At 43.5% G+C, this 26,306-nt stretch overlaps 1 protein-coding gene across 3 annotated transcripts in view; it reads right to left on the reverse strand.

Moving 5' to 3' along the window:
• Positions 1-24,630, reverse strand: part of GAB3 (GRB2 associated binding protein 3) — a 65,454-nt gene extending 40,824 nt beyond the window's left edge. For all 3 annotated transcript variants that reach the window (XR_009488253.1, XM_059859150.1, XM_059859148.1), the window contains exon 1: positions 24,420-24,630. Coding sequence is in view for 2 of the 3 variants with exons in the window: in XM_059859150.1 (XP_059715133.1) it covers positions 24,420-24,491 (72 nt within the window). In the remaining variant the exon portion in view is untranslated. The remainder of the gene's footprint in view (positions 1-24,419) is intronic.
• Between the last annotated feature and the right edge of the window lie 1,676 nt (positions 24,631-26,306).

Raw genomic sequence — 26,306 nt, forward strand, 5'->3', positions numbered from 1 at the left:
CTTTCTGTTGCAAACAAGTCCTAACACAAAAGTTCAACATACTTAACACTTCTGTGCAAAGACACCATTCACAAGTTTTCAGCTTCAGGAGAATTCAGGGTGTTAGTGATATGTATCAGCAAATATGATTTATAATGTAATTGTATAATACAGTAAGAGGGTCACACTTGAGCCTGTGAGCCTCAGTAAACAGCCAGCAGCAGAAGGAAGCAGTGCTGGACTGCACTGTTTATCTGTTTGCATCAAGTTCTGGCTCCAACATATATTTCACCTACTGCTTTCTACATTGGATGTGTCAAACAAACTGGAATTTTGAGTAAGTTTTTATAAAAAAAAAATCTGCAACCCAAACAGTGAAAAATTAACAAAGAAAACACACCTAGTTAATTTAATATAATTCATGAATTTTAAATAATTTTTAAAAGTGTTTAAATGCTTTAGTATATTTTTCCAATTCTATTCAAATGCAACTTGTTTCAAATCGCATAAAATAATCCTCGCTGGGGGAAAGCAAGCTTTTCACAGTGATACCTCTTTAGCATAAAAATTGTAACATAAAGAACATGAGTAATTGTAAATGAAGTTACAGCAATGCCTTGATATTTATGGACGGAGATAAAGCATGACTGTTAGCAGAAATAAGCACTACATTTATCCTAAAAACTTCACTTAGTGGCAAATCATTGCACATCAGCTAATGAAACTGTATTTAAAAGGTAAAGTACCTGTGGCAAAAAAATGAGACTAAGAAATCACAATTCAATTCAAAGATTTATATCTTCTCATTTAATATAATAAAAATCTGTGTTAACACTACTCTATGTGAATAAATGCTCTTTATAGGGAAATTTCCTCAGGATGACTGGACTAGACTGGGAAAGTATCATGAGGGGGAGCTGTTGAAATTAAAAATAAAATTACTAGTGCTCTCAGACTGAACAGGATTTGCAGCCTGTGATCAATGGTGCTGCATGCAACGCTCTTTTTCTGCCCTCAGTCATGGACTGTCACAACACAGGGCATCTGTTAACCCACAGATTAAAAGGTATCCGAGGGATAAATCATTAATCTTTCTCACCACACCTTATTTCCAACAACTGAACTCAGGTATTTTCCTTGTGGTACAGCAGGCAGCTACCACATGTTTTCACAAGGACTCTGAGAATAATGCACGTTAACAGGGTCCTTGGAGCTTCTCATGCACATGGGATTTCCCTGGGCTCTCAGTGTTCACAGAGTCTGAGCTGGTGGCTACAGCCACAACTCAAACACAGCTAGAGTTTCATCTGAGAGCAGACCTGCAGATATGCCTGATACCACTTCAAAAGAGCAGGTCACGGTACACATGCAGTAGCTCACACTTTGGTGAGCATGTGTGAAGTAGGTCAGCACTGAGGGTGTTTTCCAGGCACAGCTAATGGAGTGTGTAGGTGTGAGAGCTTACCATGAGGAAAACAACAAAAAAAACCCAAATAAACACCACCACAAAAAGAAGTTAAACACTGCAGCTCAGCTCCCTATAAGCTTAGGCTTTTCTCTGCTACACTAGGAAAAGAAAACCCAGAAGAGAACACCTGTTACTCAGACTCAGACTCCCTCACACTGCAGATCTTTTTCCTTACAGTTTCACAACCCATCACAAAGCATCTCAGTGTTTTCCATCCAGTGCTCTTGGGCCAGTGACAGCAATCCTGATACTCACTGTGCCCCACAACACAAACCCAGGTAGGCATCCCACACCACGGTTCTTCTACATGGAGAGGCTCTCTCACAGCCACAAGCAAATCTCACACCAGCAAAGATGCTACATCATCCTGAAAGTCTGTGTGCATTCTCTTAAAGTTTCTGAAATTCTCTGCAAAATGCAGCTTGGCTACAGAGCCGAGAACTTCCTGCCCCATTCTTGAAGGCTGGTGAAGTTCATTCTTCAGCAACCCCTTGCTGTCATTGTCTGACCCAGTTCCAGGAGCAGGAAGCTGTGCTGCTGTATTGTCACTTCTGACCCCCAAAGTGCACGCGATCTGCCCTGCCTGCAGAGCAGGGATGGTGGCAGGGGCTGTAAGCAGAAGCGTGAACTTCAGTGGCTGGTTTTGCTACGTGAATCCCATAAAAAGTGATGTGAGATAAAGGCTGTGTGAGCACAGAGCAAACAAACACTCTACACAGACCCTGAAACTCCAGAGAGCTTAGCACAGTTAGAAGAGTTGCTATCTCTCACATCCAAAAGATAACTTCTGAAATTCAGCCTGACAGAATCTCTTAAGTCAAAGGCTGTTTCTTGAGGGTATCAAGAAATGTCTCATCATTCATGACCAAATAACTTGCCCTTCAAACTTAAGTCCTAGTTCCAGAAAGCTCTTAAGCACATGCTTCACAGCAAGCTCAGGAATAGTTTTGACCTCATTTAAACTAAAATTTAAGGAATTGAACCTGCTTACTTTTTTGCCATTGTCCAAATTTTCCCTGCCATTTTCACTGCCAAAAGTGTGAACAGCACCTGGCAAGATTAAAGGAGAATTTTGACTCTGACTAAATGAAGTGCTCCTATTTAACCATCTTCTTGCTTCAGAGACAGTGAAGATTTCCTTTCAGAAGAATGCTATTGCACGGTATGTATTTAACAGATGCACATTGGTATGCTACGAAACTGAAGGGACACTTCCTCTTCTAAAGCAAAAGCCATGCACCAAGAGGCCAGCAAGCACCATGAACATGTGCATGAGAGGGACATGGAAATCTCCTGGGATGTTGAATGGTTTACATCTCATAATTTTGATTTGCAAATGTGCCATACAAAACCAGCAGTACAATTAACCTCTTTCTGCATGGGAAGAAGTCTGTCCCTGGTTCAGCAGAGACAGTGAGGCAAGGTTTGATTCCTCAAGCCTTGCAATGATTCCTTAGTTATTTGGAAATGGTGGAGTCACCATCCCAGGAGGTATTTAAAAGGCATGTAGATGTGGTACTTGGAGACATGGTTTGGTGGTGGGCTTGGCAGGCCTGGGTTAACTGGTTGGACTCCATGATTTTGAAGGTTTTTATCCAACCTAAATGATTCTGTGGCTCTGTGATAAGGGATCTTGGCCTATGGGAGCTGGAGCTGTGTAAATGGAAGAGCTGTTTGTGCTCTGAGTAAGGAAGTTTAAATTTGACCTGCAGTGAGTGTGTAAGGCTGCAGAGAGGAAGGGCTTTCTCTACTGCTGCACTCAGAGCAATCTCTCTTTTGTCTAAAGGCCACTGTGGCTGTGAGTCACACACAGCCATCAGACTATTAACACTTTTATTCCAACTAGTTATTTCTGGCTTTTGGCAGTTAAAATACCTGAATGCCCAGAGTGCTTCCAGGGTAACTATAGTAATTACAAAAACAAACAACAGCAGCTCGACCCATGGGTCAGCTGAAGCCAAACTCTGAATCACACACTTATTTTTTACCTATAGTTATGAAAAGGGATTTAAGCTGGACAGCAGGGCAGTTCATTTCCTAGCACCCCAGGGGTGCTCAGCCAGACAAGATCAGCAGAGATGCTGTGGCTGCTCAGCCCCTCCATGGGAGATGCAGAGAGGTGGGCACTGCACAGCTTCCCTAAACAGAACTTCATCAGACACCCTTTGTAATCCACGGGAGGCTGATGGGCTGAATGAATGATCTTTCCTTTCCTGGGTATTCATAATCTGTATGTTACAGAGAGCTCTGTAGTCAGGGGAAATACTGTTCAAGCTCTAGACCTCCTTCACACTTTCAGTTCTTCCTACTCCTGCAACAGTGGTCAGCTCACTCTCAGCCGTGTCAGTAATTTGCAGCTTCATGTTGGAAGGGGTAGGGCCTTCTAGAAGAAGCCATAATGTAGTTAAATTAATGACTTTGCATCTCAAAAATGTCACATTTTATTTTTACCCAAAATACATTTGCTGATGCAAGGCTACATTGTGTTGCTGCTTCACCACAATGGTTTCCTTCAACTCCTCTCCCTCTCTAAAACAAGTGAAAATTTACTATTTTGATTAATTAGGATAGTTTGATTATTTAGGATTGTAAAGGATATTGTAAAGACAGATTACTCAGTAGCCAAACACTTTTCAAGTACATAATCCAAAAGCTAAAGTGCAATGTGAGAAACCAGATCAATCACAAATAACAAGCAAATGTATTATAGCAGATAATACATATTTTAAAGATAGACAATGGTCACTGATCCTTCAGTTGTGCTTCTATTTATTTTCTATAAAATCAATTTTGCTAAACTAGAGGGCCATGAGGTGTGTATTATCAGTAAATAAAAAAGATCAGAATACAATAGAGCAAGACCTTTATGATTCACCAGTAAACCACGAGAAAGAAACCACCAGTCTGGAAGCATTATACCTTCCAGCAGAACAAGATGTAATAAAATGTGTAACAGGAGCAGCCAAGATAACTTGCAGACAGCTCCCAGTTCTCTAAAGCTGTGTGCCTCTTCTTAACCGAACAAGATCTAAATTAAATTAAATCCAAAATCTCAAGGTTTGAAAAAAAACCCAAAACAAACCCTAATACACTAAAGAGAAAAAGGGAAAATATAATGAATTTTTTGTTTCTTCTTCTGGATTTGATTAAAATATGCAAGTCCAAAATACTGCCTACAAACATGAAGCCAGAGTTGCACAGAGGAGAGAAATTCTGCGTAGGCTGAGATAATTCTTGCACATGATACCCCAAAGGGGTGGCTCTGAATGAGAAAAGAGATGTTTTTTTTAAGGTGTTGCCCTTGTTGCCTGGGTGCTGTTCACAGCAACAGTGCAGGGAAGAGCACACAGAAAGGACCCTGTAAAACCGTGGGTGCTGTCAGGAGCATTCGGGGATGGGCACCGTGCAGCCTTTACGGCTTTCCAATGTGGATTAACTGACATTTTGAATAACAATCAATAATAAATTCTATAGGGAAAGACAAGGTTTACCTTTGTGCAATTCCCCATGTTATTCCTGGTTTCCAGGGGAGGAATACTGCAGGAGTTCCCTTCAAGGAGAAAACCAAGCTAGTAAAATCCCTTCCCCTGATCCCTCCTACCCCAACAATGCACAATATTGTTGAGTAAAAATGGAGTCATACTCACAGGCAGCAGATATACAAGAGACTTCTGAAAGCAGTGGTTGTACACAGAAAGCAGTAACTGCTTTCCTTTTTTTAGACTTCATGCTTATTTGTTTAAACCACTAAGAGACATTTGCATGTTACCTTTTTCTGGTCAGACATGAAAAAAACCCCTTAGAAATAAAAGCAAGAGCAAGTAACACCTCCTGCTAACTTTCAAGTTTAATTTTAACTCGTGAAACACTTCAGCTAAGATCCATCACTCGATTTTACGTTCTTAAAGAAGCAAAGAGTAGGATCAAAAATGACTTTACAAAGAGGTGGAAAGAAACAACAGAACCCCAACTATTATCTTTTCTTATTTTAAACCTCATCCCACACTTGACACAAATTTAGAACTGAATGCGGAATTACTCCTACTCTTCTCCTTCACTTATGACTCTTTCTTACCATGTTTTCCAGACTGTAAATGTTCCTTGTGAGGGTCCAGTGCAACGAGCAGCATGCATGGTGTGTGCTGCAGGCAGCAGCCCCACCAGCCTGCCTGTTGCTGATGTGGTGACTGACAGCGAAGACTAATTGCTAGATTTAAATTAAGCCTGCTGGAAGGTAAAATACCATCTACTAACAGAGATGCTAAACCAGCCAGAAGTGAGTGGATTCTAAACCCTAACATTACAGAGGTTTATTCAGCCACAGAGTTAAGAGGGGCTGTAGCACAGATGCGCCCATTCAGAGGGCAATGGCCCAGAACTGGTGGTTTTATGATTGATCTAGGCTTTCTGCAGTTAGAAAAGCCTTTTCTCAGCAGAAAATACACTTTTTTATTACTTTACAATGCCCAAGAAGAATCATATGGTGATGCTGTTTTGATGTTTGTGTTAAAAGCCATTGCAGAATCTCAGGGAGCTGTTTTCCAGGGACATGCCAAGGGAAATGCCTCTGCCATTCATAAAGACTCTGATTTAGAGGGAAGACCATAGAGAGAGAAAACAGTATCACACAGGAAAATTAAGAATGGCATCTTGACCTTAGAGAAACAAGGAGAAAAATTTATTTTCTGACTTGAGCAGGTTACAAGAATAATCAGATACACACAAAGCCATGTGTCCTGTGCATGGTAAAGATAAGCAATACAATGTGATGTCTCAAACCAGGGAAATTTGTTGAAAAGCAACCTAACCCCAGAGAGCTGATGGGTTGACTGTAAGATATAGAGGAATACTGAAAAAGCTTCCAAAGAAGGCAAGGAAGATTTTGATGACATTACTCCTTGCCCAGCAAACTGTATTTTCTTGGGGAAATTTCAAGGATTGCAACAGACAGAAAAATTTCAGACAGTGGCCACTTTCTGATTTCACACTCAACACTGTCTGAAATTGGTGGTTTCTGATGGGCATGATCTGTGCTAAGTACAACCCAAAGAATTTTGCTCTGACTTTGGCCCTCCCTGTGGTGCTGCCATAGCTATTTTTGTGTGCAATCAGAGGAGAAGTTGGACAGATGAAGACTTGAGGAGAAACACAAAGCATTACTTTTGCCAGGCAGCTCCAAACTTACAGTATTTGCTCAGCTGGGTTCCAGGAGATTTTCAAGAAAAATCAACTGTATTGACTTTTATGGAATTCCAGTGTGCTTCATGTTTCAGATGAAACAGTGCCAGTGCCATTATTTAATGTTCCTATCAATGAAAAACCATGTGATGCTGATTCTCTTTCACCCTCTCAGCATGGATACTCTGACTATCTTTGATACTCCTACTACCTTTTTACTGTGAATCAAACCACCATCAAAGAACCCACATAGGAAACAAAATGGATTTAGATGCTTAAATGACTTATACAACCTAGCCTGGCAGCAATGGGATGTTTGTGCCTGTGTTACTCAAAAGGGCCCCTCTAAACCAATAATGCAGCAGACTCATGATGCTGCTATGCTCTTTCTGCACCCTTGACCCTGCTTTGCAAAAGTAAGAATGTGCATTATCCTTTTCACTTCTGAAAAAGTTTGAACTGTCTTCCAATGATTTATTCATGTGGTGTAATTAAGCACAGAACCTGACCCAGCTCAGCAGAGGCACGATTTCCAGCCCTGTGGTTTCTCACCTCTGAGACTATTTACTATTTGCCTGCCAGTAATTACCACAACCATCTCCTGCTTTGAATTCTGCTACTGAAGAGGGTTTCCAATTACTTTCCTTAAAATTAAAGGGAACTTAATTTTAAAACTCAGCTGAATGGAGAACGTCCATGAATCAGGAAATAAAATCATTTGCAAGTTTTTCTTCTGGCTTGTTCACCAGGTTAGTTGTTATTGGTTTCAAAATGCCCTGGCCAGCTTTTCTTTTCAGTCCCTGAAGTATTTTTTGTTGTTGTTTTTTAATATACCCTGTGCCTAAAGGGACAAATGCTTGGAAGTGTTTACATTTTTCACTTGTTTCTTGGAAATGATGGCCCATAGATAAAAAGAATACTTCTGCAACGATAATTTGGCACTTATAGAGCTTCTAATCTTACTGACTGTTTGAATTAATTTTTAAACCCATTACAGATGTCCATATTTTATTCTATGAGCTCCTTATTACTTAAAATAAATTGAGAATTATGGTGTTTACTAATATTATTGCATTGCTATTGTCATGATATTATAATATACATAATTTAAACAATGATTTATTGGAAAAAAAAAAAAAGAAAATGGTATTTTAAGCCTATCTAGGAATTTGGGGTATTTGAGCAGTCATCTTTCAATAAATCCAAAATAAATATTTTAAATATGCCATAGGACATTCCTGCCTATCTCTTTGAATACCAATATTGATCCTGTAACCTCAGTCTCCTCTCCACAATGGTTTATTTCAATTTTTACAACAATTAGCAGAATAATCCAATTGCCTTGAATCCAGCTGGATTAGGACTTTGTGTTTGTTTAATCCAAGGCTCCTTCTCCATGTCTGATTTTGTGTTTGTTCCTATTTGACAATTAAAAGGAAAACAAAAGCTTTTCTTGAGTACAAAATCCTGTGCAAAACCAGACCCATAATATACAAGTAAAGCTGAAGGTGAATGAAGAACTAAAATCATCCCATGCCCATTCCTCGCGCCTCTTCTTGCGTCCAGTTTGCAAAATTGGTGGTTTTGCAGGCCTTAGCACTCTTCAGTGTTTTTCAGGATATTTTCACTTTCATTCTTTTGCTGCAAAGAACCAATGTCTCTAGAGACAGACTGTTGCCTGCATGCTTTCTAATCCACATTTAATCAGAACCCATCACATACACCTATGATTAATTTCACATTGCTTCAGCTCTGAGGTAGAAACACTTTTCTCACAGCATTTTGTGACTGATGTCACGTGCTCTGTGGGTCAGAAAACCCTCTGAGAGAGACAGCTTAGCCCCTCCAGAGCTCCAGGACCGCATCTCTACTCACAGGAATACAAACATCTTCCAAGACCCCCTTAAGAGCCCCTGATTAAAGAAGCTGCCATTCAGGGGACAGAAGCAGCAAGGAGAGATCTTCTTGCTTGTCTGCCATTTCCTAAGCCTGTGTCTACTTCACTTTTATGTGGGCTAGCATGGGCCACAGCCACCCAAGGGGCCAGGGAAGCATCTGCAGGGATGCTGAGGGTTGGCCATGAAAACCACCAAAGGAGGAATGTGGGAGAGGTGGAGGTGGCTGCAGAGGGTCAAAGCAGGAGAGCCAAGGGCCTCTGAAGAGACACTCGTGTCCTGGGCTGCAGTGAGTGTCAGACTCTTTTGGTGGTTTTTTTCTTTTTTTTGCATGTGTGTGTCTTGCATTCCCACACCACAAAGCTTCTGCCTCCATCCTGACAGCTCCAGAGTTCTGTGCATGGATTGTGCCTGAGCATGGATTGGTGGCTCTGCCTTGCCTCTGCACAGGCAAAAAGCACCAGCTCTGCATTCACTGCCTGGGAGGCTCTAGCTGGAAGGGAGGTCCCCCAGCTGCAGCTGGGCACTGTTTCCACAGGGATTTACTACCAGAGACTTCCCATGCCTCACAATCTTCTCCAGAGTTCTCTGCTTCTGGCTTGGTCCTTGATTAATTAATGGCTTGACACTGTGAAACTGAGAATTTTTCCCAACAGCACTAGATACAGGAAAGAGCAATTACAGGTTCAGGACTAATGCACTACACTCACTGTTGCACTCATTCCACTGAACTAAATGAGTGATTAATGGTGTTTTCACCAAAAAGCTGAGCAAACACAGTAATAATAGTGAGTCAAATGTACGACCTTGTGAGACATGGGTTTCAAAAGAACAGGGACCAAAGTTGCCAAGGCCTCCTGGATTCAGGTAACTCCCTGAGCTCTTCTTTCCACTCAGCTGAGATCTCCCCAGCATGTACCACAGTTACACCCTGGCCTTAGAAGCAGAGTGTTATTATCATCGTGTCAGAGCTCCCCTCTGATGGAACAGGTGTTTGGTTAGGAGTTTGTCAAGTCAGTGTTTATTTTTAACAGCTGATTACCAACAGCCATTGGATGTGTCCCGTTTCCCTGTCCCCTGAGGTGGAGTCCCTGCCCTGGGGCTCTGGTATTTGCTGACTAACCAGAGTGCCTGTAGCCTGTTCCAGAGCCTCAGACTTGTTACTGGGAACAGGAGAGGCAACACTCTGCACCAGCACAGTGACAACTGGAGGTGTGAGACAAAGGTTTCAGGTAAGTTGCTGCAGGCAGAAAGGGTATCTGCACTGGCAGAGCCCTTGCCACCAGCAGTTTGTGCCTACAAGATCTTTCTACAAAAGGCTGTGATTTTTTCCAGCACTTGAGCATTTCCCTTTGCTGCTCTGGAGGCTGCTCCAAGGTCTTCAGCAGAAACATGCCAGGCCTGCTTCCACCATTCCTATTTGAACACAGCCCCTGGACAAGAGAGACAGCTCTGGACTGGATCTGAGAGAATATAACAAACACACAGTTTTCCAGACAGCCACTGATGTTCAAGCATGAAAGATACAGTTTGATTATTGCATTCTGATTGCTCTATTGCACATGCATGTTATCAACAAAAATGTTATGCAAAACTTATGGTGGATTTCACTTTTTCTTATTTAACTGTTTTATTGTAAGCATGTACAATGCCCCCCAAAAATTTTTGTTGAAAAAAAATGAGCCAGCATAGCAAAGTTTTAAACATCCTTCTGCTTCTTTACAATAAGAGAGATGATCATGACATTTAAGTTTTCCCTTTACGAGTTTAAAACTTTCCACTTTATCTCAGAGTCCTTATCCTGAGAGATACTTCAGAGAGTTTGATTGTACAAGCAGTGAATAGAGACCCGGGTTTTTGGTGTTGGTTTGCTTCTATATACACTGAATTTAATTGTGGAAAATCAAAACATTCTCCTTGCTAAACACTCTCTACAGGTCCAGTAGTGAAATATCCTCAGCCATGCAACCTAGTCCATGACCTGGTCCAAAGAATTTTCACTGGGGACTCCCAAAATTACTGTCCCAATGATGGGCAAACAGTACCCTTGGATGAGCTTAGTAAATTGAGCAGTCTTAGGGCAGACTCCAGGGGACCATAGTAAAAATAGGAGGGATTAATTTTGTTTGCAATTTGAGTAAATACAGCAAGGGCAAAGGAGACACAAAACCTGAACTATGCTCTTAAGACTTGGAGATAGCAAAAGGAATCTGACAGGGCAGTGTGTGGGAAAGCAGGGATTACCTCTGCTTGTGTGGCTGCTGCTTGAATCAAAGGGCTGTCTGCATTTTTACTGGCATAGCTGAGCTGCCATGTAGCTGCTGGCATGAGTAAGCCATGGGAACACTCTGATATGGATAAAAAGAACGTTGTTCCCAGTTTAGTTTATATTGCTCCAGAAACAGTTAAAGGAAAAAGATGTTCGCCCCAAGAATATCTGAGATGCTTATCAGCCTAATTATAGTGATTGAATTCATGCATCACCATACATCTCTGTGGGTTTCCTGCAGATTTCATTGGAAATGGAGCTTCTTGGAACAAGCCAGGGACAATCATTTCACCAGTGTTACACATAAACTGGTTACTGAAGCAGATTTTTGCTGTATCACTAAACATGGATTACTGGAATTTCCCATAGGAATATATTGCTCTGAATTGACAGCCTGGAAAAAAAGTTTCCAAGGCTGGTGTGCTGAGTGGCATCACAATGTGACTGTGAGGTGTCAATGGCCATTCTAAGCTATTAAGGGTAAAGATGCTTTTTCCTGGATCTAGCCATAAGTGCTTAGGTGATTTGCAAACAGAGCCCTAAGGACTCACAAACAGCAAGCAGCAAAACAGATCCTCTGGAGAAAGTCAGCTGCAAATCTGCAAATTGTCCAGTTCTTAAACAAAGGGATTTAGAGATTTTTCAAGATTTTCTGAAGATTTTTCCTAAAACTCCCAAAGAGCTGAAGTTGTTAGGGAAGGTGTAAGCCACATAGGATGCACATGAAATATCAAAATATCTCTGGCCACTAGACTTCACTGCTGACAGAACAGGAATTGTAGGAAATAGCCCCAAAACATGTCAGCAAGGCTGTTCTGTGGCCCAAAGCACGAGGTTTTCCTCCCCCAGACATGCCAGCTCAGCCAGAGAGCTGCTGCCTCAGGCAGGAGCAGTCAGTAATGTGACTTTGGTGTCACTGTGACTGGCAAGGACCTCCACTGCTGGAGGTGGGCTCCATTTGGAGAGAGAAGACAAAGCCTGGTGGAGGAAATGGCTGTAATGCAGAACAGCAAAATGAACTACTGCTGTGGGAAGCTCAGCAAGCCAGGAAAGCACCCTGATGGGGATGCAGGGCACAGCTGGGGTAAGGAATGTGACATCTGATGGTACCTGTAGCAGACACAGGGCAGGGCTCTGTGCCTGCTGCTGCCTCACCACCACCCTCATGTTATCATCAGGCGTTGGGAAGAAGTTCTTTACTCAGAGGGTGGTGAAGCACTGGAACAGAGAGCTCAGAGAGCTGTGGCTGCCTCTTCTCTGGAAGTGTTCAAGGCCCAGGTTGGATGGTAGCAACCTGATCTAGTGGGTGGCATCCTGGCAGGGGGCTGGAATGATCTTTAAGGTCCCTTCCAACCCAAGGCACTCTGTGATTCTGTGTTCTCACACACGCTCTGGTGCATAGCAACTCGTCTGCTGGGCCATCTGCTGAGCTGCCTGCACTCAAATTAGGACTGCAACTCCTCCTCCCTATGTGCAGCCTTTCAAATCTTACACCCTCCTTCTCCTGCTTGATCCATTACATCATCCATCCTCATCAGCTGGACTGGCTGCAAGGACAGGAGGTGTTTGGCAGCCTTGCATTGTCTCTCACCCTCAGATCAATCCCCTCACCTGGGGAGAAGCATTACAGGCACTTGCCTGCACTCTGTGTGTTGCCCCATCCAACAGGTCATCGGTTCAGAGATGGGGCAGGAATCCCCCAGCCAGCAGTCAGCATCTGCATCAGCATTCTGTGTTTCCAGGTCCCAGCTGGGGATGGTAGCATGGTCTGCTGTTGGCCACGAGTCATGCAAATCTTATGCCAGGCAAAGCAAAAATGGCTGCACCATGCATAGATTTAATCTCTCAAATAGAAAGTGAGATTTTTCAGTGAGTTCACTCTTTTTAAGAAGTTACCAATTTCACTGCAACTCTGCTTTTATTTCTCACCATAACTCTATCTGGCTGAAATATCTTTTTGTGGAAAATTGTGTGAGAGAGATGTTACACAAAATGAACTGAAACTGTGCATTTGAACATATTCATATCCATTCATTGCCTCCAGTTTCCAATCACAGGCTGGTAAATGCTGCAGTTCCCATAGCACATACCATCTCTCCCAGTGTCACTGCAGCTACCAGGAGCTCTGATAATAATGGCAGATCTGGGGGTTTCCACTGGGATGCAAAATCCTCCTACCTGCTTTTCTCTTCCCACTCCCTTGCTGCTGAGGACCATGGCTCTGTGCTGGATCTGCATTCAGCCAGTTCATAGAAAAGCTAAAGAGAAAAACCTTGACATTCAAGTTCAGTGTTTAAAGGTGATGAGACATCACCAGTCACAAAGTACTGCTGTTTCTAGTAAAGAATATGTAGGAAAACAGTTCCAATCATTTAAATGTTCCCCATAAATATAGTCATAATGGGTTAGAATTTGAGACTACATTTTCTAGCTTCTGTTTTCTCTCTAAGCTCCTATTTTGCTAAAGAACATGAACTACCATTTCTATTTCAAGGGCTTTTTTCTGATGAGTCTAAGTACTTTGCACATGAAACCTTTTCAGAGAGGACAAAGAGGTATTCCAAGCAGACTTATGCAAACTCATAAAGGCAAATGAAAGCTTCACATCCAACTCTCCAGTCTGACTCTGCACCTGCCTGATTCCAGCAGCTTACTAAAGCCAGTATTTACTTGGCCTTTCTGTTCCTTATGGGTGCACTTGACTCTGGAAGGAAAAAGTTTCATGCTGGGTGGTGCAGACTCAGTTATGCTACGACACCACATTTCCTTGCTGCTGTTGCTGTGCAGGCTCATGTGCCTTTTCTTGTTATCCCAGCAAGGAGCCACGAAGATTGTGCACCATGAGCTAAACCTGGAGTGGCTCTGCACAACCATGTTTGCACTCCAAACAAGTACTCTGACTGCAGCAACCTGAGCTGGAAGTCAGATGTGACCAGCTGCCCTACAACAAACTGACCTTAGGCTTTGTGTCCATTAATGCTATAAGGTCTTACATCTGAGTGCCTTCCTCTGCTCCTTATCTTTTATTCATATGCATAGATGACACATAACATACCTGCTAAAACCTCTAACAATATGCTCATACAGAGATCCCAGCTCCACTTCCAAATCCAGTGAACCCCAGAAACAAGTCAAACAGAAACCTGTCTGTGGGTGCACAGTCAGTTCCGAGCATGTCAGAATTGGAGCCAGCACTGCTGATGTCCTCACAGAGCTGAGGCTGCTAAGCTACAGTCTCATCATTCCTTAGACCTGTCACTGGGGACCATCTCCAGGACTACCCCTCTCCATCACTGTGTTCTGGGAAGGACTGCACAGCCACAGCTCCACACAAGCTCCCCTTGACTCTTCACCTCCCAAACTTGTGCTGCCTGTTCTCTAATGGCAACTTCCACTGAAGCATCTCTGAGCCCACCACAAGGTAAGTGCCACAGGGAGGGGAGTTTGTACTGACTGAGAGCAGCAATGCAAATATGCTTAATCTTCATCCAGCTAACCACAGCTTATCTGAAAGCTGCCCATGTCTGCCAGCTTCTGCCTTGGCACAATTTCATCCAGTTTAACAATCAAGCTGTTTGCCCCAGCAAAGAGCACAGGCAAACATCCCTGCAGCCCATCTGGACTGATCCAGTGGGGAACTGCTGCAATCTACCAACCAGCAAAACAACTTTTCTTACAAGTTTTAGAAAATAATTTCAAGGACCTGGAAATATCATGAAAGGCAAATAGGTCCTCAGGAGGACAATATAACAGAACTGCAGAGGGCATAATTCATCCTTCATTCCACCTAGCAATGCTGCTGTTGCTGGTTAAAACTGGGCAGTTTACTGAGCATATGCAACACAGCCCTGGAAAGGACAGGCTGTAGGTTGCTCTTCTCCCAGCTGCAGACTTCTGTGGAGAAAATGCCTGCTAAAATCTTATTCACTCCAAAGAGAGATAAATCATAGTAATTGCACTTTAGGGTTTGAGATAAATGCAGTCTCTGGCAAGGGTAAAGGATTTGACAGAGTCCAAATGAGGATTTGAACTCCACAGGGGACAAGAAAGCTTCTAACACCCTCTCAGAGTGAGGCTGAATACTGGTTGTGATAGAAAACAACCAATTGCAGCAGCAAACTTGTGATGAAGGTAAATAAACAACCCTGATGGATCCTAAACTCTTGTTTTCTGACACAGAAAGTCAGACACACCCCAAGGTCTAAGGCACAAGGGGTTGGCATGGGGCTGAAAATAGGAAAGTATCTTATTAAACCAGCTATTCACGTCCATCATATGAGGAAATGCTCCCAGTCCTTCAAGATCCATCCCTTCATTCAAGGAGCATTAACAAAGAAAATTTTAAGCCTTGTGCAATTTAGGATCAAGACTTGTTGCATCTTTGGCTCTCGTTGTATCTCTAATTTAATCCTTTTCTATAAATTTTATGCTAAATGTGGGATTTTCTGGAATGCTTCGAATCCAAAGGTCTCTTCCATAGGGGGAACTTGTTTGTTTGGAGAAAAGTAACACTACAAAAATAACACCACAAAATCTCCAGTAGGACTGCATGCACTGAGCTGGTTAAGGCTGTTGCTGTGGGCTTCTTCCCTAACACACAAAGAAATTAGAGGCTTCATATTGTGGATAATTTGCTTATAAGTAAACATATATATTTAAAGAGAAGATCTTCCAGATTAATTACAAATCTGCTAAATTAACTGATGGCTCAGTGCTGCTCCATGTCCCACCTCCTGCCAGGGGAAGGTCTGGCAGCTTCCAGCTGCTCTGCTGCGGGCTCAGAGCTCCTGATGCTCCCAGAGCAGCAGGGCCAAGGGTTTGGTGCTCAAGGAACACAGCCCTGAGCTTCCAGCAGCTGCCTAACGGCTTGCAAATAAACTCAGAAGCCTCCCTCTGCAATTAAGGAGGCTGCTGGGCTGGTTCCTGGGCTAAGGGTGCTTCTGGCCCAGCCCATGTGGCTGGAGGGAGGGCTGGGTCTGCTTTTCAGGCAGTGGCTGCAGTGCCCCATTCACCTGGGCTGATTCCCTGGGGCTGGAGCAGAGCTCCTGGTGCCCAGGGACAGCAGGGGCACACGGAGAAAGCAGAGCAGGATGACATGACCCTGCTCTTGTGCAGGTTCACAAGCAGCCAGGCTCACAAAGAGGTGCAGGCACCTGGGCTGCTCACAGAGCCCGAGCACATTTTGTGTATCTGGGCTTTGGGAACCTGCCAGACTACCCCAGAAAGGACAATGGACTCACATTTCCTGGGGTTTTTTTCCCTCAAAGCTTGCTCTCTCTGACAGGTTTTCCCTTCTGTGTGTACCTTTGCAGAGTGAATTTTCAGCAGTCCCTGGGTCCTTTGAGACCTCCAAGTACCTGCCCAATTCACAGCAGTGAGAGGTGCCACTGTTTTACTGGGCAAATTTGATCTTGCAAAGAACAAAGCCAAAAGACTTACAACTCCCAAGGTGTCATTTTTTTATACTCTGACATGATCAGAAATTCTGTTGCAATTTCCTTCTAAGTAGTCTAGGGTTAATGAGACTGAAGAGAATAATAGGAAGGAAATAAATAATTATATATTCTCTTTTTTTTTTTTTTCAGCATGTCCCAAATGTCACCTTTGACCTGGCTTTCTATTTCTGGCATGGACTAAACTCCCTCTATTTATTTAGCAGCCTACACACCATTACAGTAACATAGCAACAGTACTTTCAGTTGTGAATTTGAAAAAAAAGCAAAGCAAAAAAAAAGAACATATGAACATATTAAAACTGTTAAAGTATTGCAGTCTAGTAACACTTCAATAAATGCCTTTTCTTTTTTTTATATATTAAATACCAGAGTTATTAAGCTTCCAGTCTGCAAACCCAAAGGAAAGGGATGCACAGGGGAAGCAAAGCAGTGTCACCACCACAAAGCCTGTTCTTCCTATGCCAATCTGATTGTCCCCTAGCCTTTCTGTCTGTTTGTCTTAATGGTGTTCCAGCTTGGCTATTTATTGGGCTCAGAGCAGATGAAAGCAGGAGTTTGGGGAGGATTCTGAAATAATGATGGGGTTTAGCTGGTGGTTTTCCATCACTTTCCAGGAACAGTTCACCCTTATTTTATAATCCATAGCTCAAGGCTGGTGTGACACTCAGTCATCTGTCAAAAAGGAATATTTGAAAAAGTATAAAGTGTAACAGTAACAGGAATAGTGGGAGTACCAGTCCCATTTTCAGCTGACAGTCCAAATCTCACTGTTTTACTGGGAAAGGTAATCAGTGAAGACCTGTAAAAGCAGCCCTGGAGTCAGGGGAGGACGCAGTGAAAAAATGCTGCAAACCTTTTTATAGTGGGAGCAAAGCACTTGAAAATCTCAAAAAAACCCCAATTCCCTGAGCTACTTGAGTGCTTCTTATTTTTAAACCTAAGTCCTCAGTCAGAATGGAATTATTTTCTTACGATGGGTTCAAAATGTTGAACTTATTAAAAATAAAACTTCTTAAGCTTGCAGAGCTTCCACTGTAAATATTAGTAAACAATCCAGATGATGTAGCTGGAACAGCAGTGAACACTTGGCGAGGGAGCATTATCACTTCTCCTGAAACTGTTTCTTCACTGCTACTGTAAACTCAGCTGGCATCTCTTGGGATGTTTCCTCTCCTCCCTCAGTGATCTGATCAGCTCAGTCACCCCTGAGTGCTGGGAGCTTTTCTGTTGAACTAGCAACAGCCCCTGGAAGTGCAGCTTTACTTTGCTACTTGGGTACTTTGCTTTACTTTTCTTTTGGGTGCCTTTGGGAAGCACCCAAAGCCGCTTCCCCAGTGCTCCCAAACCCAGGAAGAACTCTGGTAAAGCTCATGGCTTTACTGCTCTGTTTGTAAAGTCTGCAAACAAAACACAGCTCAAGCTTGTTCTGAACTATTGGCTTCTCCTTGGCACAACCAGTTCGTGTCAGCTTGCAAAAATGGTTCCACAACTGTAAAATCCTTGAACTTCTACAAACAGTTTGCAAGTCTGGTATGTAAAAACAGACTGTTCACAAACTATGTGCTCTGCTGACATTACAACAGTTGCAAAGCTAGAAAGGGTCCCCTCATGGCCATTATTCTGTCCAACAGAAATATGAATACATAACCCACGGTCTCAAGACTTGGGAGTCACAGGATGAATATTTATCACTAACAGGCCTCACAGAAAGAATTGTCTTTTAAAAAAAGCATTGTCAAAAATGAGCCAAAAACTTTCACATGACAATCTAAGCTCGGTTTAAATTAACACTCTCATTTAAGTAACTTCAAATTCATACTAATAACAACATTTTACTGCCTTTCTGTGAAATGCTCTATGAAAATGGATCCTGGATAACTGAAATGTGCTGCTTGGGGCTTTTGTGGAAAGCTACAATGCAGTTTTGACTGCAGGGGTCAGGTGGGGTTTTTGGCATCGGGAGGGAAGGGAATAACAAAATCTCTAAGAACAGTTGTCTCATTCTAACAATTACAAAGCCATGAATGAATTAGCCTCAGAAAGGGAGTATTTTTCTGGCACAAAGTCTAGGCATCAGTTTTGGTCTGTTTTGAACAAATACCAAGCTGCAGCAGATTCTAGAACTAAGTTTTGCATGGCTACGTGTTTGTTTGTTTATTTTCCTGATGCAACACAAACTGAAGCGAGTCAAGGACATTATTGTAAAACAAAAGAAAAAAAAAGTTAAAGTGTTGCATTCTATTTAACAATTAAATGAGAGAGAAGAAAATGTATTTTATCTGGCTGCATGTAATGTTTTGACATGTAAATTTTATTTCAAGACCAGCATTTTTTCCTTGTCTTATCACATTGCTAATTTATTTCCAAATCAAATGAAAAGAAGAAAAAAGCAAATAAAATTACTGTTTTTCCAACAAGTAACATTGTCCCTTTCCCTAAAATCCTAACAAATTTTCATAACAAATATTCATAGCATTTTAATGCATCATGGTAGAAGTAATGTGTTTATCCATATTTGCATAGATGACATGCTGCAACAAAGACTTCACCAAAGTAGGACTGGTAATGCATTTTCCTCTGAGCCATGTTTGAATGCATCACTCATTTAATCACCACTCAAGTGAACATTTCCTTCTCTATTTCAAACAAGCATGTTTTTTTAAGGCTCTATTTTTGAATGCAAAGACCTGATAACTTGTGGGTTTCTGTTTTGAATAGAAACCAATAGCTGGACATTTCTGTGCACTGAAAACATGCAGTGAAAGATTAAACTGGGGCTTCGGGACTATTATGGCTCCACCCAAATAAATAGTTCAAGGGAAATTATTCTGATACACAGGTTGCCAAGAACAGCAGTGTTTTTTAGAAATTATTTCTTTCTTAGAAGTCAACCTATCTCATTGGATTTAAACTATCAAAACATTGTTAAAAGGGAAGAAAACGGTCTAAAACAAACACCACATTTAACCTACCAAAACAAGGTCTGATTTGCACATAGCTAATTACAAATGTTTAATTCCAGTGATGGAAACTCCTCCCTAACATAAATATTCTGCTGTTGTTTTACCAGTGAGATCAATTTGTACAGGATTTCACAGAGAAGGGAACATGTAGACTGACACACAGGAGCTTCTGTTTGAAAGCCTTCATATTCTCAAAATAATTTCTTTTTTAATACACAAACCAGACAGATAGAATATTCACTGGATTTTAAAGTGAAGCAACAACAGGAAAAAACCATAGGCACAAAACTTACAACTGGAATGAGCTGAAAGGCTCTGACAACTTTCTGCACCCACGTGACTCCCACTTCCACCCAGCCTGTGAACCACAGCTACAAAACCTGCTCAAACTGGGTAAAGAAGCTCAGGGAGCTCGGGATATTTATTCAGGAAAGTATGAAAGGTGGTCAGAATTCTCTGTTCAAAAGGGACAGGACTCAAGAGGTGAGGCTCTGTAAGGAGCACCTGGAAATTAATAGACTTAAGGATAAAAATTAAATTTGGGTTTCTTCTTGAGAATATTTTTCAGAAACTTCCCCCAAACCCCAAAGCAGCAGAAGTACTTGATCTCACAAAGCACTTGGGGACTTCTTTCAGGGGAGGGTGGCAGTGTCCTCTGGTGACAGCAGCCCAGTGCAGGATCAGGGAGCAGATGCTCTCCATCCCATCCGCCCTTTGCTGTGCTCTGCGACTCCTGTTCCAATTACTTGAGCAAACTTGTCCATAATTCTACTTTACTTTTTCTTCTTAGCAACTTCCTGTTCGTTCTCCTGATAAATACCAGAACTTCAGCTAAAAATGGAGAAGTTGCCTAGATTCTCTTATCTTCTAAAGCCCCAGCCTTGGTGTGCTGCGGTTGGGCCCTGGCAGATCCCCCAACGGTCAGAGATGCTGGGCTGGGCTCTGCTCTGTCCTTCTGGCAGCACTTACTGCCCCACACACAGACACTGCAGCAAAGAACTCTGCCCCACCAGCTTTTGCCATAGAGTACATTAATTTACACCTCTGTTTGTCTTAGACCAGACTCTCCAAGAAGAAGGGTGGTAGGAAGTGCAAGGCTACGTTTTCTAATATGGGGTCCATTTGGGACTCTTGCTCTAGAGATGCTGACAAGGAATTTTGATTTTTAACAATGTTTGAAGAAATCAATCACTCAAGTAAAGTGGGAAACTTGCCCTTTTTTAAGCAAGTGGTCTTCCCTCATCAATGTGTATAGTACTGAAGATTAAAAATAGCTCTTCAGCTGGGGCACAGCTGCACAGCGTTAACTTAAAGGGAGCTGCAGTGACTCACAACAAGCAAACATCTGGATATGGCCCTTTACTCCTGCAAACCACACAACACTAACAGCAAGTAAACACTGGCAGGGCATTCAGAGGAGCTACTGCTGCCGTTCCACACTGTGTGACAAACAATGGGACAGCGATTCGAGGAGAGGTTGCAATTAGCTGTGTGTTAAAATTCCCATCTCTTTGTCAGCACATGAGCAATGTGTCTTCTCAATAGCACGGGTCTCTTATTTCATTAGACATTCTCTGGGCCTTCTTCTATGTTGTTTTTCCTTTCATTGTGACTTTTTGCACTGGCTGTGTTAAGTCCTTTGTTTCCAAGGCCGTGAAACCATTCCTTCCTTCCACGTCCCCCAAATAAACAACAAATAATAACAGTCAGTGATCAGATAAATTTCCACATGAAAACTATCAAGGAGCCAGACATTCAATGCTGACAATACAGAATTGGGATGGATGTACTCAGGACTAATGTAAGGAACTGTAAAACCCGTCAAATTTGAAGCAGATTCCCCCATACACCTAATTTCCTGCCGAGGCTGGTATTCACTGATCCACTAACATCAACAGCAAAAATCTTCAGTGGCTTTTCCTCCTGTGGGGCTGAATGTCAAACTATGACTGATACTTAACATTTTTGGTCTAGAGCAGGATGGACTTTACCTCCATCACCACCACTTCTTAGTTTTTGTTAGCAGCTTCTTCCCCTCTGTCTCCTGCCCCATACCCAGCTTCCCCCAGCTCTGGCTGTTCCCTGGCACCCCTCAGGCCCACGCAGACCTGGTGGGTGAGAAAAGCTGGAACCAAGTGGGGAAATGAAAGCAGCACAGCTTTCGGGTCACACTCAGAGGACAAAGGACTGCAACACACACCAAATACTCTCCTGGGAGACTCCTTGCACAACAGCCTCTATAGATAGGCTGAGGTGGTGGTTTCATGGTTCAAGTATCAGATTGAGAGAAAAGCATTGCCCATGCCATTAAATCACTATTAGAGTATTTGCCTGATGTAGCAAAGCTCCCTGTGCTTTGGAACGAATTCTTTGTGTTTAGCATTAAGCTCTCTGTTTTTACAGAAACTTACACTAGGGTAATTAATCTCATGTTCGTTTCCTGCACATGCAAGAGAGCAGCCTTTGTTAGGGAATGATAAGACACTTCTAAGAATAGTGTTACTAAGAGCATCGGCTTTGTAAGACATTGCAGGAAAAATATAGACTCTTAACACCTGCTTTTCACTTTCAAAGTTTTGAAAATAACGTTCTGCTTACCCAGAGGCAAATTCTGACTTATTTATGCGAAGAAAACCTAACTGCTTTCACCAGACAACAAATATAAATGAAGGTATCCTTCGGTCTTTAGGCTTCAGTCTTGGAAAGAATAATTTGTTTAATTTTATAAACACTGCAAATATTCCCAGTGGCTTCAGAAGGGCTATTGCAGTTCCCAATCTCACAACCTGAGTTCATTGCTTTTTCTGATCTTTAACCACATATTCCACTGAAATTAAATGGATTTTCTTACTGATAGATGTAATAAATGCAATAGATGAAGGATTAAGAATTTATCTGTGTGTAAAACACTGGACCCTCAGATGAGACATTACAAAGGCCGGATGCTGAGCTCAGGAAAATGTAAACTGGGAGCCAAGCCCATGAGAGCAAACGAGGCTGGGCAGCGTGCGGGAGGTGCCGCGAGCAGCAGGCCAGGCTGGCACTTGAAGCTCCCTGGAAGCGTCGGCTCAGACCGTGGGCTTTTGCAGCTGAGCACAAAGGGTGGTGCAGAACTCGGGGATTTATGTATGTTGTCAGTTCAGAACCAGAGCCAACACCATTCTCCTGTAAGCGGTTGACACTTGACACCTACTGAAGTCAGTTTAAACGGGCATTGTTTTAAAGCTCTGTTGTTTTTAAGCAGTCACCGTGGCTCAGTGCGATGTGCTACCCCGGTGCAAGATGCACGAACTGCCATGCTGGTGAAACAACGAAAAATAGGGAAGAAGTAGTTTACAGCAGGTGAGAGACAATTTCCATTTGGTTTGGAGCATCCACCGTGTAACCAGTCATGTGAGAAAGAACATTGAGCTTTGCTGTACTTGCACAAGATTTCTTTCTGCTTTATTATGGACAAAGGACTACCTTATCCTCCTAACCAGAAAACAAAGCTTAATCTGCAGAGATCTGGCTAATCCAATGGTGTTTGGAGAATAACATAGACCAAATTTCCCCTGGTTTTGTAGTGTAAAATCTGAGCAGAGCAGACTGCAAGTAGCCTTGTGAGCTGATCAGAGCCCCTGTTGTGACTATTATCTTCACTGTATAATGGGGGCTTTCAAATCCCAGCTTTATCACATTCTGTTTTCTCTACTTTGCCCTTTTATGAATATTGAGTCATCAAAAATAGCTTCACTGACAGAGTTACTAATGATACCAGCTGGGTGAATCAGTGGCTCTTACACTGTGCCTGCCATACAGTGCTATTAGTGCACTCGTTACAAAATACAGCAAAAATGAGATGCCCATAATTTATTTGCAGCTCCCATGAGACACATCATAGTGGTTATTTTAGAATTGGAAAATGCTAACTGAACAAAGCAAATATTCAGCCACTTCAATGCAATACTGTGGTCTACAGGAAGAAACTCTGGCTAAGTGTAAGTTAAAAATAATTCTAACATCAGTAAATTATCCTTTCAGTTCACTTTTAGCCAAAGAAAAAACACTCTACCAAATGATATCCACCATATTCCTCCACAAGACAGTTATGCCTCGCATTACCGGGAAAAGCTAACATCAGCACTCCAGAGAAAACGCTGATAAACAGAAGTGAACACGACAAATGATGTAAGCTGTGCCCACGGCTGGAGCGCCGGAGCCACGGCCAGTGCATCCTTCGAGTACGGTGCAGAGCTCCGGGGGAAGTCAGGTTAGAAGGGCATGACTCAAACGGGTATTACCGATTCCAAAAGTGTCACAGCAGAACACAACAACATGCCTGATGAAGAACCACCACAAATGAGTATGCAAAATGGCCCATGAGGGGCTTATATTGTTAATGCTGTCCCAAGCAAAAATTTAAGGGTCATTTATTCCTACCCGGAGTGCTTTCCTCGCACCCTGCAATGAGACAGTTTCCTATGTTTGCAACACACATCCTTTTTTTTTTTTTTTTTTTTTTTCCCCAGACAAACAGGCAAGCAGATACAGAATGAAACAAGGGGCCCATAGTGCAGTTGCAGATCTCCATGCAGGGCTCGCTTCTTCTCCCCAGCCCCCTTCACCTTTCAGCTATCAGGAACTTTACAGCGCAGCATCTTCCAGCACCTCTTTATCACAGACCAAAAAGCTTTCTGAAGCTTTCTGCTAACAACTGCATCTGGCATTAGTAAATAAAAAAAAATAAAACTATTGCATATGTTGCCTTTAGCAAGTGTCATAGAAATTACAGAGCATCTTAACAAAACCAATCCTCAGAATTTAAATTACTAGAATTTTGGCTGTTTGGGTTTGGATTTGTTTTTCCCCCTTTCCTTTTAGGATGTTCTTGTCTGTCCCTGGAAAAGTGACATCTGCAATTCTATTACAACAATTCTGTTAGTCACGGCTGCGTTAACTGAAACCGAAATGTGGTTTTTAACCTAAAATATGTTGCATAACAGCTGAAGTACGGTAATCTTACGAGCCGGGAAAGGTTAATTCCAGAGGGCACAAGAATGTCGGTGGAAACTAAAATACTCCATAAGCGCATGGACTTGGAATTCTTTTTGTTTTGGTCCAAGGCGAAGCCGAAACGGGCGAGAGATTTCAAAGGAAGAGTCAGACAGCAAGCACATGCCGAAATCCCTTTAGCGAGAAAAAAAATATCAGCAAAGCCTCTGCACTTACGTATCTCTTGAGTTTCTTTTCGGGGGGTGATTTGATGAGCCAGCCAGTGCAAACCACGTCCCCCGAGCTCATCTTCCCCCCGGGCGCGGAGCGGCGGAGCGGGAGCCAGGGTGCGGGCTGCCAGTGCGTGTGTACTTGTTCTGTGCGGGTGTGTGTGCGGCTGTGCGTCCGTCCGTCCGTCCGAGCGTGTGTGCGCGCTTGTGTGCGCTGGGATGCGAGTGTGTGTGTGCTGAGATGTGTGTGTGTGTGTGTGCTGGGATCTGAGTGTGTGTGTGTGTGTGTGCGGACGCGTGTGCCCCGCGGTGCGTGTGTGCGCGCCGTGTCCGCCCGAGTGTGCGCCGGTGTGTGCGGGCGTGTGTCCGCCCGTGCGGCTGTGTGTCCGCCCGTGCGGGTGTGTGTATTGTTCCCAGCCAGTTCGCACCGCAGCAATCAGCTTCCTTCAGCTGCGCTCTGCTACGGCTCCAGCCCGCGGAAGAAGTCATGACATTGATCACTGACACGGCCAGCCCTCCCTCCGCCGCCAGCACAATGCAACACACCGAGCACGTGATGGGCGGCCGGGGCTCGCCGCCGCCGCCTGCGACACCCCCGGCAGCGGCAGCGGCAGCGGCAGCGGCAGCGGCAGCGGCAGCGGGCGGCTCCCGCGCCCGGCCGCGCATCGCCCCGGCCAGCCCGGCCCTGTGCCCCGCGGATGCCCGCGGTCCCCGCCGGAGCCCCGCGGATGCCCCCGGAGCCCCGCGGATGCCCGCGGTCCCTGCCCGGAGCCCCGCGGATGCCCACAGTCCCTGCCCGGAGCCCCGCGGATGCCCACGGTCCCTGCCCGGAGCCCCGCGGATGCCCCCGGAGCCCCGCGGATGCTGGCAGCCCCTGCCCGGCGGGACGCGGTGGGCGAGCCCCGCGGCTGAGCCGTGGGAGCGCCGGAGGCAGCGGTGACCGCGGAGGTCCCCGTGGGGACCCGGCACGAGAAGGGCTCTGGCCGCAGCGGGAGGCAAAACCAGGGCCGGTGGGGCCAGTCCCCTCTGAAACCTCCGCTACAACTTCCGACATCTAACAAGCTTCGTTAGTCTGTGGATTTAGTGCTTTTTCCAGTAGCATTTAGCCCCCTGTACGAATTTAATAGGAATAAACTTGATTTTTCTGCTCTCATTATCACGGATTTTTTAGAAACATACTTTTTCAGAAAGTGACTTCAAAGGGACTGCCACTCCACTGTCTCAACTGAAAAATACACCCACAGGGTGCATAATATTGTTGATATCCTTGTAGTCTGTGCCTCTTTCCAGGGTGGGAAACTCTTGCCTTTTCAAGGACAGGGCAATCTGTGTTCATTTTTCAGAAGACGTTTTAAGCTCTGACTTATTTAAAGAGGATGCGGTGGCTCTTCACTGACTTCACAAGTCTGTTACTTAGAGGAGTCTCTCGTGCCCCTGGCCAGGCACAGCACTCACAGTGCAGCCTGACTGCAAGGTGTGATCAGCACCAGCACGCCCATGGCAGAGTTTAATCTTTTCACAGAATTTTTCAGGTCTCTGCTGGGGCTCTTTGGCAGGGCAGGCTGACAACAGCTTGCAGCGTCACTCCTCGAATCTCACAAACTATAAATGTGTTTTTCAAGTTTTTAAGCAAAAAGGTGACTGCAATATGTATTTATTATATTTAATATAATATGTACTCTAAATGACATAACTGTATAAATATGGCCCTATGTAAATTCACATAAAATATAAATAAATCTGCACAAACTCATAGATTTCTGTTGCAAGTGCTTTACATTATCACTGGTCTCAAAAGAATCCTATGGTAAATGAAAACTGTCATGAATAAACTACAAACAGATTTCAAATGTGCTCTTTTTTAGATATGTTATGAGAATGGCTTTCATCCAGT

The sequence above is a fragment of the Haemorhous mexicanus genome, chromosome 14 (genome assembly GCF_027477595.1).
Source record: "Haemorhous mexicanus isolate bHaeMex1 chromosome 14, bHaeMex1.pri, whole genome shotgun sequence".
NCBI classification, from domain to species: Eukaryota; Metazoa; Chordata; class Aves; order Passeriformes; family Fringillidae; genus Haemorhous; species Haemorhous mexicanus.